This window comes from Pan paniscus, chromosome 14 (genome assembly GCF_029289425.2).
Source record: "Pan paniscus chromosome 14, NHGRI_mPanPan1-v2.0_pri, whole genome shotgun sequence".
NCBI classification, from domain to species: domain Eukaryota; kingdom Metazoa; phylum Chordata; class Mammalia; order Primates; family Hominidae; genus Pan; species Pan paniscus.
Window position 1 is genome coordinate 54,014,757 of NC_073263.2, and position 15,028 is coordinate 54,029,784.

Consider the following 15,028-nt stretch of genomic DNA (forward strand, 5'->3'; position numbering starts at 1 on the left):
GAGACCTACCCCTTCACTCTTGGAAATGCTTCTACCCTTCAGAGCCCTTCAAGATGTATAAAGCGTTTCCCCTTCACAGTCAGGTGTGCTCTCTCCTGAGCTTTTAGAACATTTACTTATTTAGAACTTCAGTAACTTTCTTAAAGTATCTCACATACTTCCAAATGGTCGAGGATGTGTCTTTAATATTTTAAAAATCCACCCGGGCTTGGTGGCTCATGCCTGTAATCCTAGCACTTTGGGAGGCTGAGGTGGGAGAATGGCTTGAGGCCAGGAGTCTGAGACCAGCCTGGGCAACCTAGTGAGACTCTGTCTCTACGAAAAATTTTAAAAACATTAGCCAGGAGTGGTGGCACTTGTCTGTAGTCCCAGCTACTTGGGAAGCTGAGGCTGGAGGATCACTTGAGCCCAGGAGTTCAAGGCTAGAGTGAGCTATGATCCTTCTACTGCACTCCAGCCTGGGAGACAGAGCAAGACCCTGTCTCTAAAAATAAAACAAAAATCTCCCACAGCCTCGAAGACTGTACTGTCTCATAGTAGGTGCTTAGTAATTATTTGTTGAATGAATGATTGCCTGAATGTTAACATGAGTTGTATTGTGTTTATACAGTGAAATAAGTTTCTCCACTGTAAAACAGGTTAATGCACATGTAAATGCAGTAATTCTTTTAGAATCAGATTTCTCTGTAATGGCATTATTGACATTTTGGGGAATTGCCCAGTACATTGTAGGATGTTTAGTAGCAACCGTGGTCTCTATTCAATAGATGTCATTATCACCTCTTCCCTCACTGCAGTATGACAACCCACAATGTCTCCAGACATGGCTAAATGTCCCCTGGGTGGCAGAATCATCCCTGGTTCAGAACATTGCTTTGGATGAAAAAAAGCATATGTATTTCAAGTCTCTTCTTGATTATAGCTTATATATAGTATGTATGTTGTTTTTTTCAAGGGTGAATTTTGAGCGTAGAAACAAAATTGTTTCATAGTTTTTCAAATTTAACCTTGTATAATTTAAGGAAACTGTCAAAGATACTATTCTTAACAAAACTTTGATGACTTAAGAAAACTGCATTTTTTACTGTTTTGTGTATTTTACATCGAGTAATGGAGTTTATTTGGTATTTCCTCCAGATTGAAATTAAACTGAAAAAGCCAGAGGCTGTGAGATGGGAAAAGCTAGAGGGGCAAGGAGATGTGCCTACGCCAAAACAATTCGTAGCAGGTTTGTTTTCTGGCCTTGATGAGCTTTATATTCATACTGTGTTGTGTAATTGAAATTAAATAGTAATGAACATTCTTTTTACTTTCATTATTTATGTTCTCAAGATAAGATACATTGAGTATAATAAGGTTGCTCCGTAATGAATATAAAGTAGCCTTTCTGTGAAAGTTCTGACTTCTCAAATTCTAAGAATACAAATGAATGGCAGCAAAATCCTAGAGGGAGTTGGGATTTATTGTTTACCATGTAAAGTTTATGACATCAGTTGGAGGGTGTTTAGTTTTGCGTGTTGGCCCTTCCTGTTGTTTCTTTTTGGGTTGTAAGTTGGTTTACTCAGCGGATATATTTCCCCTTCTTCCCTCTCCCTTTCTTAATTCCTTTCTATTCCTTCTACTGATACTGTCATCTAATTGCCTGGAATTTGCAGGGCTTTACAGGGTAAGGTATCTACCCCATTTCTTATTGCTAATTTAGAGATGGACGCAAATAGGTGGTAAATGCCAAAGGAAAGTCTAGGAGAAGAGTAGAAAACCAGGCTTCATTGTATATATAACCCTGTAAGAAACAGAACTTTGTGTTGAGGTCAATTTTAAGTATGTGCAATAACTAGGTAAGAATTTTTCTAGTGGATTAATTCACAGCACACTCAGAACTACAAACTAAGATTATATTTTATAGCAATAGCTTCATTAATGAGTGGAGGGAAATTTCTTTTTATTGGAAGTAATGGTCTGATATAATGACTGAAACAAGCTAACATGTGTCTCAGCTTTTTCTGATTTTGACTGCTTTCTTCTGTAACAGAAAACACATTTCCTTGTGGCACCTTTTAGAAAACACTGAGTTATTCAACAGATCATTTGTGTGTGTGTTTGTGTGTGTATGTATAGTTATTTCTTAAGAAATAATTTTGGATGTTTAGAAATTTCAAAAATAAGAGATTCTCATATAGCTTTCACCCAGTTTCCCCCATTGATAGTGTCTTAACTAGTCCAATGATTACCTCTTAAGTAGTCTATGGTATAATTTTCAAAATCAGGGTATTAACACCAACAGATACTTTTTAAGGACTGAAGTATATCTAGTTGGTATTTAAGGTATTTAAGCATCTGCTTCACACTTTATTTGAAAGATGTATGTGTTTCTTTTAGGACTGACTCCAATAGATTTTGAGGCTGAGGTTTATATGTAGCTGAAAGCTTTAAAAAATATATAATCACTTTAAATGTAGTATCTTACTTAATTCTAACAGCCCTGCATAACAGGCAGCCCCTTAGTATTCCTCCCATTTTGCAGGCTCAGAAAAGTTAAGCTCAAGATTATCCCTCAGTTCTCATTGTCTAGGACTAAAATCTAGGTCTTCTCAGTTGGGTCCAGTTATTCTGTTAACCCGTTGTCTACTTGTTGCATACTGCTTGTTGTTGCATTTTCTAACAAGGGAAACAGTCTTTGCCAACATGAGTATCTATGTAGTTATTTGATATTATAGTGAATGAGCAGGGAGGTTAGATTACTCATCTCTCAGTAGTTCATCTGCCGTCTCCAGGTGTTAAAAGTTTTTCTGAGATTAAAGATCAAGGCTTTTTAGTGTTACAGTTACCATGTTTTTTCTAAACTCAACACCTTAGATATTCAAGATGATACTCTTCCTGTCCTGTTTTTGTAAGAAATTAATATACTTGTCAGATTGCTGTGTATTGCAAGCTGGAGACTGTAGATAAGGGCAAGTCACTTAACCTATCTGACCCAGCTTGCTTATCTACAAAATAGAGATTAAAACCTCTGTTCTCATCCTTCCTGGGAGTCAGCATTAGGATTAATTAAATCCATATTTCCCAGGCTCTTAACTTACCATGGCATGCATTTTTTGTTTTACCTGGCTACTAGTGAAAATGTACAAAGATAGAAGGATATCTAGTAGAAGGAAGGTGGATAGGATTTTCAAAACAATATATTTGGCCCTGAAAAAAAACTATGTGTTGGTGTTGTGTGTGTTGTTTTGTTTTGAGGAGGAATGGGCAGGGAGAAAGTCGGTTTACAAGTGAAGAGAAAGCGTAGAAAAACAGTGGATGTTAGTTTCTCAGCTATTTTGACGAAAGGGATGTAGAGAGCAGTATTGGGAGGAACATTTAGATTAGTACTAATGTGTCCTAATACATACTGATAGGGAAATTTTGAATTGGGTTTTTTGAAAACTGTAGCTCTTTTGTCCAACACAGTAGCTGCTAGCCACATGTTACCTGTTGAGCACTTGAAATATGACTAGTCTGCATTGAGATGATGTGCTATGTGAAATATATGGTACAGTTTGAAGAGTTAGTATGAAAAAAGAATATAAAATATCTTCATTTTTTTTTGTTGGTTTTTTTTTTTTTTTTTAAGAGAGAGTCTTGCTGTGTCACCCAGGCTGGAATGCAGTGGCACTGTCATGGCTCAGTGTAACCTCAACCTCCTGGACTCAAGCAGTCCTCCTACCCCAACCTTCCGAGTAGCTGGTACTGCAGGCATGTGCCACCACGCCCAGCTAATTATTATTATTTTTTTTTCATAGAGATGGGCTCTCACTATGTTGCCCAGGCTGGTCTCACACTTCTGGCCTCAAGCAATCCTCCTACTTGGCCTCCCAAAGTGCTGGGATTATAGGCGTGAGCCCCCATGCCCGGCCTCTGTTGGTTTCAAGTCAGTATGATACTATATTTGATATATCAGGTTAAATGAAATGTATTATTAAACTGCATTTCACCTGATTCTTTTTAGTAATGTAGTTACTAGGAATTTTTAAATTATATATGTGACTCACATTTGAGGCTGTCATTATATTTTCATTGGATAGTGAACAGAGCTGCTCCTATAGCTACTAGGTTGTCTAGTTATTTTCTAATTATTTGTGTGCCAAGATGTTGATGCCTTTGGTCTTTGGAGCAATCTTGGCAGTACCCCGAGCCCCTGGGCTAGTAGCCTCTCTCGCTGCAAGCAGCTCTGTTTACTCCAGTGTGCCCTACAAATACTATTATTTGCTAGGTGTATGGGATGTGGGCATTGAACTTTAGATCATCAAGTGTAGTACTTTAAACATTTAGAAATTACTTATTGTTATTGCCTATTAAAATAATCTTACTTTTTTGATGTGGGGAGAGTATGGAGTGGCATGGATGATTATTTATATTTTCAGGCTATTTATACTCTGAAAGACACTAAGTACTTTAGAAAAAGTCACATTTTTAACATTTATTAAAATCTTAGTTACAAAAGATTTCTTAGGCATCCTTTAAAAAATTTTATTTTTAGAATTGTTCGTACTGTCTCTGCAACTTTTCTGAAAACATAAAAGTTCTGTATACTTTTCATCTAGTTTCTGTTATCAACATGAAGAATCTGCTTTTAATCTAATTTTGTATAGCGTATCAAAAGTTTACACTTTATTGAGTTATTTTGCTCAAAAGAAATCCCCAGATTTTACATTATGGTAACTGACTCAGTTTTTAGAAATGTGAATTTTGTTATTGACCTATATACCAGAAAGACACTTATTGCATACCTGAAATTCAGTAACCTAAACTGTTTGCTAAGATGTTCCATATACATGGTCACAAAGTTTACATATTCTCGACATAATTGAAACATGTTGATTAATTACTTTTGCCTTTTTTTACTTCATAGATGTAAAGAACCTATATCCATCATCATCTCCTTATACAAGAAATTGGGATAAATTGGTTGGTGAGATCAAAGAAGAAGAAAAGAATGAAAAGTTGGAGGGAGATGCAGCTTTAAACAGATTATTTCAGCAGATCTATTCAGATGGTTCTGATGAAGTGAAACGTGCCATGAACAAATCCTTTGTAAGAATATAAACTTAAAGAAATATATATGGGAGCAAATTTTACATATTTTAAACGAGAAAATTGGTAATGTGAGACCAAATTGCGTGTACTATAGCTGGGAGAACTTTTTGAATAAGGTCTGTCTGAATGTTTCTTTTTGCTCTAAGAGTAATTTTTGAGGAAGTTGAAAACTTATGGAAGAGATGAGAAACAAGTGGTTTATCCTAAGTAGGTATTTTTTATCAGTGAGTTAGATTGATATGGAGTCATCTTACTTGGATTTATCCCAGTAGCTGAGTGAACTTCTGTTGTTTCCCTTCTAGACTCATATGTAGCCTCAATGTTAGAGATGAAGAATATAGATACGAAACTTTTCAGAATAGTGTTTGCACGTAGAAGGTGCACGTTATTCATTGGTTTAACAACTCTCTTAAGAAAATTCAGGCTTTTTGTCAGGGCAGCATAAATACCTAAATTAGACCTCAAAATTTTAGTAATAATTTGTCATTGCATATTTAGCTTGCAGTTGTAATCATGTGACTTTTATTAATACCAGTAGCTCTGGAAATATGACTCTTTTAAGACATATTTACAGTAGAAAGTTAAAATTAGTATTTTAATTTAATATTTAGTTAATGTGGTTGAGGCTTAGGTATTTCACACTTAAGAAATATGTGGTAATTGGTCATGATTTTCACAGCTTTTCACAGTTTATTTATTTAGAGACAAGGTCTCACTCTGTTGCCCAGGCTTGAGTACAGTGGCGTGATCTCGGCTCACTGCAGCCTCTGTCTGCTGGGCTCAAGTGATTCTCCTACCTCAGCCTCTGCAGTAGCTGGGACTATAGACATGCACCACCACGCCTGGCTACTTTATTTCTTGTAGAGGTGGGGTTGCGCCACGTTGCCCAGGCTGGTCTCGAACTCCTGGCTTCAAGCAGTCTAGCCGCCTCAGCCTCCCAAAGTGCTGGGATTACAGGCGTGAGGCACCTCAACCAGCCTCACTATTGATTAAAAAAATTTTTTTCATCACTTTTGGGAGACTGAGGTGGGAGGATCACTTGAGCTAAAGATCTTGAGATCAGCCTGGGCAACATAGAGAGACCCTATCTCTACAAAAAAAAAAAAAAATTAGCTAGGCCTGGTGGCATGTGTCTGTGGTCTCAGCTACTTGGGAAGGTGAGGTGGGAGTATCTCTTGAGCCTGGGTGGTCAAGGTTGCAGTGAGCTGTTTTTTTGTGCCACTGAACTACAGCCTGGGCAACAGAGACCCTGTCTCAAAAAAAAAAAAAAAAAGTCTTCATTAAACTTTTAGTTTTGAGATAATTGTAGATTGACATGCAATCCTAAGAAATGAGATTCTTTGTACCTTTTACAAAGTTTCCATTGATGGAAACATTTTGCCAAAACTATCTACAACGTCACAACCATGATATTGACAGTTAAGATAGGGAACCTTTAATCCCAGTGCTTTGGGAGTCTGAGGCCACAGGATCCCTTGAGGCTAGACCAGCCTGGACAATATGGTAAGTTCTGGTCTCTACAAGAAATTTAAAAGCTACCTTGGCATGATGTTGTGCCCCTGTTAGCTCAGGCGTCTGCGGCAAGAGTATTGTTTGAGCCCAGGAGTTCAAGGTTGCAGTGAGCTATGATCGTGCCACTACTCTTAGCTTGGGCAGCAAAGTGAGACCCTATCTCTTAAAAAAAAAAAAAAAAAAAAAAAAGAGAGAGAGAGATAGAACATTTTCATGGATTCCAAGGATCCCTTATGTTGCTATCTTATGGCCATACTCACTAACCCCACCCCCACCCTTCCATGATCCTGATGATCACAAATCTGGCAATCTTTGTCAGATATGTAGTTTACACATATTTTCTCCCAGTATGTAGTTTTCATTTTCTTAATAGGGTCTTTCATAGAGCCAAAATATTTCATTTTGATTAAGTCTAATTTACCACTTTTTATGGATCATGCTTTTAGTTTTAGGTCTTATTAACTCTTTGCCTAGTCCTAGATCTCAAAGACTCTCCTATTTAAAAAATAAATAAAAGTAATATTGTTTTACATACTACATTTATTTTTTATTTAGAGACAGGGTCTCATTCTGTCACCCAGGCTGAAGTACAGTGGCACAGTCACAGTTCACTGTAACCGCAAAGTCCTGGGCTCAAGTGATCCTTACGCCTCAGCCTCCCAAATAGATGGGACTACACATCCATGCTGCCATGCCTGGCTAATTTTTAAAATTTTTTGTAGAGGTGGGGTGTCTCCGTATTGCTTAGGGTGGTCTCGAACTTCTGACATCAAGCAGTCCTTTGGCCTTGGCTTCCTGAAGTGCTAGAGTTACAGGCGTGAGCCACAGCACCTGGCCTACATATTACATTTAAGTCTGTGATGCATTTTGAATTTTTATGTCAAGTGTGAGATTTAACTTGAGATTCCTTTTTGTGGGGTGGATAGTATGTTCAGGTGTTCTGGCACCTATCTTTTCTCATTGAATTGCTTTTGCACTTTTCTTAAAAATCAGTTGAGCATATTTGTGTGAGTCTATTTCTAAGTTCCCCATTGTGTTAGATTGAGCTGTATGTGATCTATATGTATGTTCCTCTGTCAGTCCCACTGTCTTGAGCTGTAGCTGTTCAAGTCTGAAATTGGGCAGACTCATTCCTCCTACTTTATCCTTTATTTTCACAATTGTTTTTAGATATTCTAACTCATTTGTCTTTCCATGTAAATTTTAGAATAAAGTGATTATATATAATTTTGGTGTTCATTACTAGAATCTAGACATACAGTTAATTTTATGTTTATCTTGTATTCTGTGACATTGCTGGACTCAGTTCTAGGAGTATTTTTGGATAGATTGTCATTTTTTTAATGTGGACAATCATCTTCAGATATGGAGGTTTTATTTATCTGCAGATATGGAGAGTTTTATTTCTCCCTTTTCTATCTGTATGCCTTTTATCTCCTTTTCTTGCTATATTTCACTGGCTGCAACTTCCGCACTGCGTCGAGTAAGAGTAGTGAGAGTGGACATCCTTGCCTTGTTTCCCATTTTAAGGGAAAAGTATCTATTGTTTCATCATTAAGTATAATGTTAACTGTAAATTTTTGGTAGATGATCTTTGTCAAGTTATGAAAGTTCTGTTGTATTCCTATTTTTCTGAAATTTTTTTATCATTAACTTTCAATATTAACTTTTTGTCAGATGTTTTGTCTGTGTTGATAGGATTATATGATTTTTCTTCCTTAGCCTGTTAATATGGTGATTTTATATGATTAATATGATTGATTTTCAAGTATTGAGACAGTCTTGCATGAGCCCTACTTTGTCATATAGTGCATCTCTTAATTCTATCTTCTAATGTTTTGTTATGGGTTATTGTGTCTATATTCTTGAGGAATATGAGTCTAATTTTCTTTTTGTGCTATCTTTGGTTTGGCATCAGAGTAATACTTCATAAAATGAATTAGGAAGCATTGCATCCTCTTCTGTTTTTTAGAAGATATTGTGTATAATTGGTGTTAACTTTTCTTAAGTATTTGGTAGAACTCACCAGTGAAACAGTCTGGGCCTGGAGATTTCTTTATTAGGAGATTTACAGTTATGAATTTAGTTAACCTAAAAGTTTTTATAGGACTGTTCCAATTATCTATTTCATATGGGTGACTTGTGGTTTGTTTCTGATAAATTGATCCATTTTGTCCAAGTTGTCAGTGTTTGTATAGTCCCTTATTCTTTTTGTTTTTTGTCTTTTGTTTTTGAGACGGCATTTTTCTGTCGCCCAGGCTAGAGTGTAGTAGTGTGATCATAGCTCACTGCAGCCTCAACTTCCCAGGCTCAAGTGATCCTCTCATCTCAGCCTCTCCAGTAGCTGGGACTACAGGCATGTGCCGTCATGTCCAACTAATTTATTTTAATTTAATTTAATTTTATTTTATTTTGTAGAGATGGGGTTTTGCCATGTTGCCCAGTCTGGTCTGTAACTCCTGAGCTCAAGCGATCCGCCCACCTTGGCCTCCCAAAGTGCTAGGATTACAGGAGTGAGCCCCCATGCCCGGCCTCCCTACTCTTTTGATGTCTGCAGGGTTTATAGTGATATCTTTTTACCATTCTTATAATAGTAATTTGTGTCTTTTCTCTTTTTTCTTTGTCAGCCTTGCTAGAGGTTTAAAGGACACCTTATCTAGCATATGCTTACCCATTAGCTAGATTTGCTTATGTTATTGAATTTTTTCTTCCAAAGAATTAGCTCTTTGTTTCGTTTTTTCCTCTATTTTTTGTTCTACATTTTTTTATTCATTTTTATTTTTATTTTTATTTTTATTTTCTTCCTTCTGCTTGCTTTAAGGTGCATTTTGTTCTTATTTTTCTAGGTTCTTAAGATGTACATTTATCTATTATCTATTTCTATCTATTCACTCATTTTTGAGACAGGGTCTCCCTCTGTCGCCCAGTGGGGAGTGCAGTGGTGCGATCGTGGCTCAGTGCAGCCTTGACCTCCTGGGCTCGAGTAATCCTCCTGAGTAGCTGGGATCACAGGCATGCGCCACCATTCTCAGTTAATTTTTTTTTATTTCTTGTAGAGACGAGGCCTCCCCATATTGCCCAGGCTGGTCTTGAACTCTTGAACTCAAGCAGTCCTCCCATGTTGACCTCCCAAAGTGCTGAGATTACAGGCATGAGCCACCACGCCTGGCCTGTTGTCTGAAAGTTTTCTGTTTTCCTAGGCAGCGTCCTTCCCTTATCTCTTGGCAAGAGAGAGCAGGGGTTTGTTGGGACTTTTTTTTTTTTCCTTGTTTGTGCCCCTTGGTGTTTCCAGCTTCTTCAGCTCCAAGTCTAGGATATATGAGGCAAAAAGAAAACCCAGAATTTGCCACCACGTCATTTCTTGAGTCCCAAGGTCCCTGGTAGGTCTATCTTCACTTTACCTTTTGGTGTCTTTTTTTTTTTTTTCTAGTCAGGGTCTTGCTCTGTTGTTCCAGCTGGAATACAGAGGTGCGATCATGAATCACTGCAGCCTTGAACTCCTGAGCTCAAGTGATCCTCCCACCTGAGCCTCCTAAGTAGCTGGCACTATAGGTGTGCACCACCACACCTGGCTATTTTTCTTCTTCTTCTTCTTTTTTTTTTTGTAGAGATAAGGTCTCCTATGTTGCCCAGGCTGTTCTTGAACTCTTGGACTTAAGCAGTCCTCCTGCCTTGTCCTCCCAAAGTACTGGGATTATAGGTGTGAGCCACTGCACCTGGCCCCTTTTAGAGTCTTTTTACCTCTGTTTCATATGTAGCATCTAGGGTGTTTAGATTTACTACTGGGAAGAATAGGAAAAGTACATCTACTTGATCTTCCCAGGAGAAGTCATTCTCACTTTCTACTTTTAAAAGTGTGGTAGACAAAATTAGCAGTATGTCAGATCAAAGATGTCAAGTCAAATCAAATCAAAGATCAAAGATAGAATCTGAACTCATTTTCATATAGAAACTTTGACAATTATAACCAAATTGTGTATACCCATAAAATAAGCCATCTGTGCAGCAACATTGATCTGGAATATATGAGGGGCTTCTGTCCTTGTGAGAATATGAAAGAAACTAGACTTTGTTCTCTATAATCTCCTTATCTAATTGGGACAAAAGACCAAGATATACAAAATAATCAAAGGGAAATGCTAAATTGCCCTGCAGTCTATTAGGAGAGATGCGGGGGTGGGGCGATAAGTGTCATCAGCAAATATGGTCAGATTGTAAACCAAATCCACAACTGAAGGTCCTCTTGGGGTAGTTTGTGTTTGTCTGTTTATTTGAGAGAGAGTTTCACTCTGTGACTCAGGCTGGAATGCAGTGGCGTTGTCTCAGCTCATTGCAACCTCTGCCTGCCAGGTTCAAGTGATTCTCGTGACTCAGCCTCTAGAGTAGCTGGGACTACGGGCGCATGCCACTACGCCTGGCTAATTTTTGTAGTTTTAGTAGAGATGGGGTTTCACCACGTTGGCCAGGCTGGTCTTGAACTCCTGACCTCAGGTGATCTGCCCGCCTCAGCCTCCCAAAATGCTGGAATTACAGGCGTGAGCCACTACGCCTGGCCTTGGGGTAGTTTATTATACAGACTTGTCAAATGTAATTCAGTCATTTTATTTAAAGCCCACTGTGTGCTAGGTCACTGTGCTTAGAACTACGATATGAATATTAGTAAAATGTACTCCTTGCCCTTAATGAGCTGTCAGCATTAGTTGAAGTCAAGGGTGGAAAGCAGATCTAAGAAGATAGAACCTTAAATTGCCGCAATGCACTGTGACACATGTTATGTAAATGGTAGTTAGGCTCACACAGAAGACAAATTTACAGGAATAGAGAAATAAGAGGTCAGAGAAAGCCACATAGAGGTGGTGACATTTCATGTTTGGAAGATGACTAAGGACACAAAAATCTCTGCCATGCAAAACCCATGTAAGGGAGCTCGGTAGAGCGTGTCAGACATGGGGTTACATTGAGGTTCCAATGTATAGGATATGTGACTGTATACATTGGCCACTAACACAGTTTTTTTTTTTAAATGTTTATATTTTAATAATTCGCTCCATTCTTTGATGTGGTTCAAATCCATTGATTTTTATCATGTTAAAATAAGAAATATCCGGATGGAGCCGGGTGCGGTGGCTCATGCCTGTAATCCCAGCACTTTGGGAGGCCAAGGCGGGTGGATCACCTGAGGGTCGGGAGTTCGAGACCAGCCTGACCAATATGGAGAAACCCTGTCTCTACTAAAAATACAAAATTAGCCGGGCATGGTGGTGCATGCTTGTAATCCCAGCTACTCGGGAGGCTGAGGCAGGAGAAGCACTTGAACCTGGGAGGCAGAGGTTGCGGTGAGCCCAGATTGTGCCATTGCACTCCAGCCTGGGCAATGAGTGAACTCCGTCTCAAAAAAAAAAAAAAAAAAAAAAAAAGAAATGTCCAGATGGTTTTTAAAATATATTAATGAATATGCTTGGGTTGTTGGTAGGTGGTATATTCAGTAGATGGTAAATAAATGACCAATTCTTCAGTGAGACACTGACTTTCTATACCTGCATTTATGTACCTTGATTTTTAAAAATTTTTGGATAAACTTGCATGTGTTTGGCACAAAGAGAGCACAAAGTAGAGGCCCTTCAAGTTCTCTTCAGCTGGTACAAGAAGAGATTATTTTGACTGGTCTTTACGGTCTTCAGCAAAAGAGATTATAATAATCATTTTTTTTTGGGAGCTAATAATATTTTCAATTGAAGGTAGTTTTTCCACATGCACATCTATGCTCATTAGCAAAGGATGTAGTGCACCTCCCTGACTACTTTAGGATTTTCTTTTCAGATTTTATGGAACTTGTTAACCTTTGGAATGCCTAAGTTTAAATAAAAATATTGTTTTGAGTTTATATTGAGCTATATATTTTATCTGTATAATCTATTATATATGTATTGCATAGAGTTTATATTGAGCTGTATATAATAGCCAATATTTGGGGCTCTATGCTTGGAACATTTTAAGAAAAATATTCTATTTTGATTATATGGTCCAGGAATTAATCTATTTTTATTTTTCATTGCAGATGGAGTCGGGTGGTACAGTTTTGAGTACCAACTGGTCTGATGTAGGTAAAAGGAAAGTTGAAATCAATCCTCCTGATGATATGGAATGGAAAAAGTACTAAATAAATTGATTTGCTCTCATTGTATTGTGTATATTCACCTAATGCCCATTGTGTATTGATATTGCATTCTTGAATTTTGAACACTGAATATCTTTTTGAAAGATTATACTTCTTTACCTCTTTGTGCTTTAGAAATTATTTTCCTTCAAGTGTTCAAGTCTAATGAAGAATGAAGATAACATTTTATCACTTCTGTCCTTAAAGATTTCAGACATGGTGAAACTGAATAAAGCGTGTCATTTGCTCCTAGATAGATTCATTCTATCTAGTTGTGGGGATGGAGAAATCTTTAATGGTATATTTTCGGTTATTGCCTTATTTTTGATGCAGTATTCTGTCAGTAATTTATTAGACCTGGCAGCTTTGGGTGAGCTTAGATTTTTCACCTTCAGTGTTACATTGTGTTTGCTTTTAAAAACTGCTTTTGAATGGAGTTGTAAATACAATTTTTCTATGAAGATGTTTGGTTTATTTACCTTTTTCTTAAGTTTTTAATGAGAACTTTGAGAAATTATCACAGGGAATTCCCATGTAGTTCTTTTAATGGGAAGAATTTGTAATTTTAATTGCACTGAGATATTTTGGTCGTTACCTTGCAAGTTTCTGTATAAAACATAGATACCTGAGTTTTAACACACTGCAAGTTTATACTAAGGATAATCTGTGAAGGTGGGGCAAAGAAGGTTCTAGGAAAGCCCAACTCCACTTGCTTCTTTTATCACGACAGGATTCTTGAAATTACAGCATTGATGGGTTTTTTGGTATTTTTTTTCTTTATTAGAAAATCTCTGTTGTCACGTCCCCGTGATTACTTTGGTTTCATTGGTTTATGGTAATTGCTGTGAGAGTAAATTAATGTGTATATGTTTAGTATTTACTCTGTGCCTAGAATATATAGATATCATGAGAATACAAAAAGTAAAAGACATGATTATTAACTTCAAAGAGCTTATAAATGTAGCAGGGAAAAAAATAACATTCATGAAGGAACTGTGGAAAGATTGAATGCTGAACTCGGTATAAATACACTTTAGAGACAGGAAAATGTTCTGTGATTAAAATTGTTTACAGTCTAGGCTTTTATAAAGTATAGGTTATGGATGACCTGTAGATCTGACTTTGTTTTCTCACCATGATTTTCTCAACTGTAATACCCCAGATGTTGGTCTCAGCTCTGTTAGGTGTCACTAACATTTTTATGGCAAAGCACTACTCTATACCCTCAGAGCAGGGGGATTGGGAGGCAAACGGGTCATCATTTCAGCCTCCAAAACAGTAGGAATTCAGCTCCTTCCTTCTAGTCCTTTGTTGTGGGGTGTAGGGGAGTTACTAAGGAAAGTTTCAGTAAGGTGATACCAGATAGTGCCCAAACCTGTTGTTATAGCTTGTTTAAGCATTCTAGAGTTTTCACTTGTCCTTCTGTCCACTTAGAGCTACTAGATACATTTTTTTCTTCTTGAACACTGAAGGAAAAGGCAAAATTAAGTTTTGGTTGGATGGATTTCTAAAGTTTTCTTCTTAGGAAAATAGGATAGTGACTTTTGTATTCTGTATGTTAAATTTTCTCAGTACCATTAATCCTAAGATGAAGAGGAAGGCTATTGCTGCAGAGGCATAGTTGAGGACATATAGCACTACACCAGAGACAAGAATGCTTAGCTCTAGCAAGTCTTCTGTCATTGACTACCTTCATAATCTTCAGCAGGTTTAGGCCTTTCTTAGTTCCTTTGTAAATAATCCATAGAGTCTTAGAGTTATAATTAAAGGTCCATGGTTCTAAATACAGAAGCATATTTTTGCCGCTTAACTTTTTCTTTCTTAAAAATGACACTATTAAAATAGCTGTTTCTGACCAGGTGCGGTAGCTCATGCTTGTAATCCCAGCATTTTGGGAGGCGGAGGTGGGCAGATCACCTGAGGTCAGGAGTTCAAGACCAGCCTGGCCAACATGGTGAAACCCTGTGTCTACTAAAAATGCAAAAATTAGCTGGGTGTAGTGGCATGCACCTGTGGTCCCAGCTACTTGGGAGGCTCAGGCAGGGAGAATTGCTTGAACCGGGAGGCAGAGGGTGCAGTGAGCCAAGATCATGCCACTGCACTCCAGCCTGGGCGACTCCATCTCAAAAAAAATAAATAGCTGTTTAAAAAAAAAAATCTGGTACTATCTTTGGTTGGTTTTAAAGGATATATTATCTAGAATATGCTTACCCATTGGCTAGATTTGCTAAGTGTTGTGGGATTTGGGATTTTGCTGGTCTGAAGGGAGTTTGTAAAACACATGAC

The 15,028-nt window shown here is 37.7% G+C and overlaps 1 protein-coding gene across 4 annotated transcripts in view; it reads left to right on the forward strand.

Annotated features, from left to right (window-relative positions):
- Window positions 1-12,764, forward strand: part of SUGT1 (SGT1 homolog, MIS12 kinetochore complex assembly cochaperone) — a 35,316-nt gene extending 22,552 nt beyond the window's left edge. For all 4 annotated transcript variants that reach the window (XM_055096822.2, XM_034936765.3, XM_003813543.6 and 1 more), the window contains 3 exons: window positions 1,138-1,228; window positions 4,889-5,070; window positions 12,644-12,764. In XM_055096822.2, the coding sequence (XP_054952797.1) occupies window positions 1,138-1,228; window positions 4,889-5,070; window positions 12,644-12,745 (375 nt within the window). In that variant the 3' untranslated portion in view covers window positions 12,746-12,764. The remainder of the gene's footprint in view (window positions 1-1,137; window positions 1,229-4,888; window positions 5,071-12,643) is intronic.
- Window positions 12,765-15,028: the final 2,264 nt, after the last annotated feature.